This window comes from Carlito syrichta, unplaced genomic scaffold (genome assembly GCF_000164805.1).
Source record: "Carlito syrichta isolate Samal-C Ts95f unplaced genomic scaffold, Tarsius_syrichta-2.0.1 Scaffold303175, whole genome shotgun sequence".
In the NCBI taxonomy this organism is placed as follows: domain Eukaryota; kingdom Metazoa; phylum Chordata; class Mammalia; order Primates; family Tarsiidae; genus Carlito; species Carlito syrichta.
In genome coordinates, this window is record NW_007247271.1 from 76,509 (window position 1) to 81,732 (window position 5,224).

Genomic DNA, 5,224 nt, shown 5'->3' on the forward strand with positions numbered 1-5,224 from the left:
TCCAGTCTGGGCGACAGAGTGAGACTCCAACTCAAAAAAAAAAAAAAAAAGTACCCAAATAATGAAATCACAAAATACCATGTAGTCATTAAAAAGAATGACATAGACCTTAGCTTTTAAGTGCAAATGGTCCATGGTATATGGTTAAGCAATTAGAAGGTTTCAGTATAATTATATGATTGTCTATTTAAGGCAGAGAAACATACATATGCATGCATGTGCTCAAAGGAAAAAGTCTGAAGAATATATACCTAAATGTTGAGAACTGTGAGAATTGGTGTGATTTTTGCTTTATTATATATATCTTTTCAATATGATGTGAAATGTTACAATAAGTATGTATTTCTTTAAAAATCAGAGACTGGCTGGGCTCAGTGGCTCAGCCTGTGATCCCATCGCTTTGCGAGGCCGAGGCGAGTAGATTGTCTAAGCCCAAGGGTTCGAGACCAGCCCAGGCAACTTGGCAAGACCACGTCTCTACGATAAATCAAAAATTAGCTGGACGTGGTAGCGCATGCCTGTAGTTCTGACTACTTCGAAGGCTGAGGTAGAAGGATCGCCTGAGCCCAGCAGGTCGACACTGGGGTGGCCGTGAGCCTGCCACTGCTCTTCAGCCTTGGCAACAGAGTGAGACTCCAACTCAAAAAAAAAAGAGTCAGAGATTAAAAAAAATAAATAAATAAAAAGCTTATTTTCATTTTAGAAAATAAAACCAAAAATTTCATACACACTTTAAAGGTTAAATGAAATTTTTGTGTAATTGGGGCCATTATCCTTCCTAGCATAGGATAATATATGTAACGATTGCTTTTCATCTTTAAATTGAAAAGACAGAAAGAAAAACAGTTTTCTAACAAAGCCAGAGTTTTTATATTAATGGTTACTATGGGATCCAATGTCTCAATCAGGTAGGGACAGATAAATAATTAATGGACCTCAATAAATACTAGAATGAACCTCAATAGTTGATTGACTTGTAAATTCAATTTTTAATTTTCTTCTCTTTTTAACCTCCTTAAATCTAATTGTCAATTTGATCTCACACTGGTTCCCAAGACTGGCTATAGTCAAAATGGTAGGTAATCCATTAAAAACCCTCACAAGATTTTTTTTTTTTTTAAAGTCTACATGAGGCCAACTTAACACGGCAGATCTTAAATACTGCTATGGAGAAGGAAACACAAATGTGAATGCATTAGAGCCAATAAGAAGACAAGAATTCAAAAGGAAGGACTAGGAAAAGCAGGGTTACAAGAATTTTTGTGCCCATCACCAGTGTTTATAAATATAAATAAACGGGCTGGATTTTGATGTTACATTGAATATGTACTATGTCAATTAATATGTCAAATTAGTGGAGAAAGATGCAGACTATATAACTAATTGTGTTGAAACAAATGAGTAGCCATTTGGAGACTGTAGAGTTAGATCATAACTTTGGATCTTAAATCAGAGTAAATTATATATGAAGTATTTAAAATAAAACTGAAACTAAAAATGTACTAAAGAAAGTATCAGTCATTCTTGAGGCATGACTTCAAAGTTAACATTATATAGCCCTGATTTATTGGCTTATGTATAATTTTTTATATATATATATACATATTTGTATTTATATTTAAAAATCCGTTGTCAAAAATATAAATTATGTATAGTGAAAACAGTTGTTATATATGACAAAGGGTTGACCTTGTTAACTTTCAAAAGCATTTTTATAAATCAATAAGAAATGTTGAAGATCCCAATATAAAAATGGAACAAGGTTATAGATACACAGTTCACAAAAGTGGAATTCCAATAGCCACTAAGCATAAAAAGAATTTTCAGTTTCATCAGCAACCAAATAAAAGAACATTAAAGCCACATTGATATATAATTTTGGACCTATTATATTGGCAAAATGAGTACTCACTTTCTGAAGGATAATTTCTCAATATACACCAAAAAAGCATTTAAATTTTATATACACTGCTATGGTTTGAGTCTTTGTGTCCCCTCCAACATTCATAATGAAACTTAATCCCCCATGTAACAATATTAAGAGGTGTGATTTTTAGGAGGTGATTGAGTCATGAGGGCTCTGCCTTCATCGGTGGAATTACATGCCCTTATAAAAAAGCTTGACAGAGGGAATTCACCTTTTTTGGTTTTTTTTGTTTTTGAATCAAAGTCTCACTCTGTTGCCCAGGCTGGAGTGCAGTGGCACACAATCACGGCTACCACAGCCTCGACCTGCTGTGTTCAGGAGATCCTTTCACCACAGCCTTCCACGTAGCTGGAATTACAGGCACATGCCACCATGCCTGGCTAATTTTTTGATTTATTTTAGAGACAGGGGTTTCATCAAGTTGCCCAGGCTGGTCTCAAACCCCTAGGCTCAGGCAATCCTCTTGCCTCTGCCTCCCAAAGTGCTGGGATTACAGGTTTAAGTCACCTCACCTGGCTTGGGAATTTGCCTCTTTTTTGCCCTTTCCTTTTCTCCCTCCATGTGAGAACACAGCCTTTCTCCACTCCAGAGAATGCAGCAACAAGTCACCATTTTGGAAACAGAGACTGAGCTCTCATCAGACACCAAACCTGCTGGTTCTGGTGCCTTGATCTTGGACATTCCAACTGCCAGAACTGTGAGAAATAGATGTCTTTTCTTTATAAATTACCCAGTCTGTGGGTAATTATAGTGACACAAACAGACTAAGACACATGCCCAGTTGCTCCAGAAATTTCACGTTGGAGAATTTATTCTCAAGAAAGTGTGAGCAAAGATTTATGTACAAGGATAGTTATCACGGTACTGTTTACAATGGGGAAAACAATCATCTGTCCAAGAAAGGGATTAACCGAGAAATATATTTGTTGATTAGAATACTAAGAAGTCCCTGAAAATTAAATTACTGAATATATATTGACATGTATTTATATACACACACTTTATAAATACATATATGCAACATATAAATCTTAATAGCATGGCATTATAGGGCATTTTTTCTTCATATTTTGTATGTATATGTGTGGTTTAATTTTCTGGGTTGTTTATGTTACTTTTGTAATTAAAGACCAGCAGAACAATTATTGTGAGAAAACATTTCAGGCTTATAAAATAGAGAAAAAGATAATGGAGTGCTCTGCTGACTGGGAAGAAGCCCAAGCTCTCTTCTAAGAGAACAAACTCACTCACTTGTTTTGGAATAACAGACACCTTGCAGTTTGTAAAAGGAAATATACTTTCAGTAAATGAAGAAAGTTTGGGAAGACTAGGCTGAGTAGAAGAAGAGGTGAGATAGCTCAGTGTTAGAATCCAGAAAAGGCTGACTGACAGGTTTTGGGTGTCAGGGAAAAGGAAGTCAAATCAGACAAGGGAGATTAGGAAGATCAGTTCCACCGACTTCCTCATTCAGTCCTCAACCCAGAACTTTCCTGATCCTGGGTTCTTCTGACTCTTCCTAAAGTGCCCTCTACTTCAATAAACATTGTCAATATCCAGAATCTGTTACCAGAACATGGGGTCTTGACCATCCTCTTCCTTTGTTTGCCCATGTCCAGTCAATCATTATCAATTCTACGTTCAAATTGCCACTCAGATTCATCCACATATTCCCATTTTCACTGTCATTACCCTAGTTCAATTCAATCTTATCTTGACCATTAACACAGCCCCTAGACATTCTGACTGCTTATTCTGATTACCTGAGCAAATTTTGTAAACATAAATTTACTGGGTGACTCTCTTGCAAAAATCCAAGACTTGGCTTCCCAGGCCCTTAGAATAAAGTTCTTAACAGAGTTTACAAGGCTCTTCATGACCTGGTCTTACCTCTTATACTTGTCCTATCCTCATTCCCGCTACAGCCGTGTCCAGCCATACTCAACTTCTGCAGTTCCAGAGTGCACAGTGCTCTGGGGAAAGCACCCTTCCATCTTTGCCTGGCCAAATTTTTCTCATCTTTCAAACTTGAGCTTAAGTGCTTTCCCCTCAGGAAAGCCTTCCCTCACTCCTAAGATTGGAATAGATACCTGTGTTAGTTATTTAGTGCCCTCTGTTTCCCCTTTTGTAACAAATATCATAGATAAATAGTTTGTCTTCCCCTCTCATATCTGATCACCATGAAAGGGATTGTGTCTCTCTTGTTGATCACAGTGTCCCCAGTAGCTAGCAAAATGGCCGAATAAAAACATGTCATTTGTTACAACCACGATTGACAATTTAAACCAAGAAGAACAGTGACCTCTTTTTAAAGAGCAACTATTTAAATTTCATGAAAAAATATTTTTAAAGGCAAAAAATTAAAAATATCTCCCCCCATTCCCAGTGCAGACAACAATACCTAAAGTTTCAGGGCCTTCCTTCTGTGTGAAACTAAGGGATAAGCCACACCCATGGTGCCAATACTCAGTAAGAAAAGAAAGCATCTTTAGGCATAGTTTTCTCCCTTTCTCTAAAAAGCCAGTCATATAGACAGTCTAGAAAGAGGACAAAGCATTTGTGCTAACTTCCAAAATCTTACCATAAACACTGTTTCCAACGGAAACCATCAGGTTGAACTTACCCTCTGCTGCAGATTATTTCTAGGGCTTCCAAGTTCCCATGGTAGGCTGCCAGGAGAGTGGGAGTCATGCCATCTTCATCAGAAAGATTTAGATCTCTCTTGGTAGCCTCTTTCAAAAGTTCCAGGTAGCTATCGCTAGCAGCTTGGTGGTAGCGAGTAGACATTTTGTTTTTGCTCACCAGAGCTTGGTCAGATATCCCTCTCGGGGCAGAGCAGGATGTTGGCAGAGCAGCCTTCCTATAGAGCTTGTTAATCAGTGACAAGAAGAGTGTTACCCCAGGGCAAAGCTCATTCCAGCCTCCTGTCATGGAAGGCTGCCAGAAAGGTTTAAGGCACTGAACTTGGACCTTTTCTTTCTAGAATTGCCATGGCATTGACTATTAAAGTCTGTGTTTTATCTTGAATGTCTTGGGGCACATTTAATTTTTGCTATGTTTATTAACAAGTCTTGAATGTAATATTTGTCATCTAGTCTCCAAATGCAAAAAGTAATTTCCAAAACATTCAGAACTATTCTAATTCACTTAGGAGATTTTTTTTTTTTTTTTTTAAGAAAAAAAAAAAAGAGTCTGGGTGCAGTAGCTCACACCTGCAATCCCAGCAGTTTGGGAGGCCAAGGCAGGAGGATTGCTTGAGCCCAGGAATTTGACACCAGCCTAAGCAACATAGTAAGATCT

At 37.6% G+C, this 5,224-nt stretch overlaps 1 protein-coding gene across 1 annotated transcript in view; it reads right to left on the bottom strand.

Moving 5' to 3' along the window:
* The window catches only part of ANKS4B (ankyrin repeat and sterile alpha motif domain containing 4B), a 12,375-nt gene extending 7,623 nt beyond the window's left edge, over positions 1–4,752 (bottom strand). Inside the window, exon 1 of the mRNA XM_008057960.1 lies at positions 4,548–4,752. Coding sequence (XP_008056151.1) covers positions 4,548–4,711 — 164 coding nt within the window. The 5' untranslated portion in view covers positions 4,712–4,752. The remainder of the gene's footprint in view (positions 1–4,547) is intronic.
* Positions 4,753–5,224: the final 472 nt, after the last annotated feature.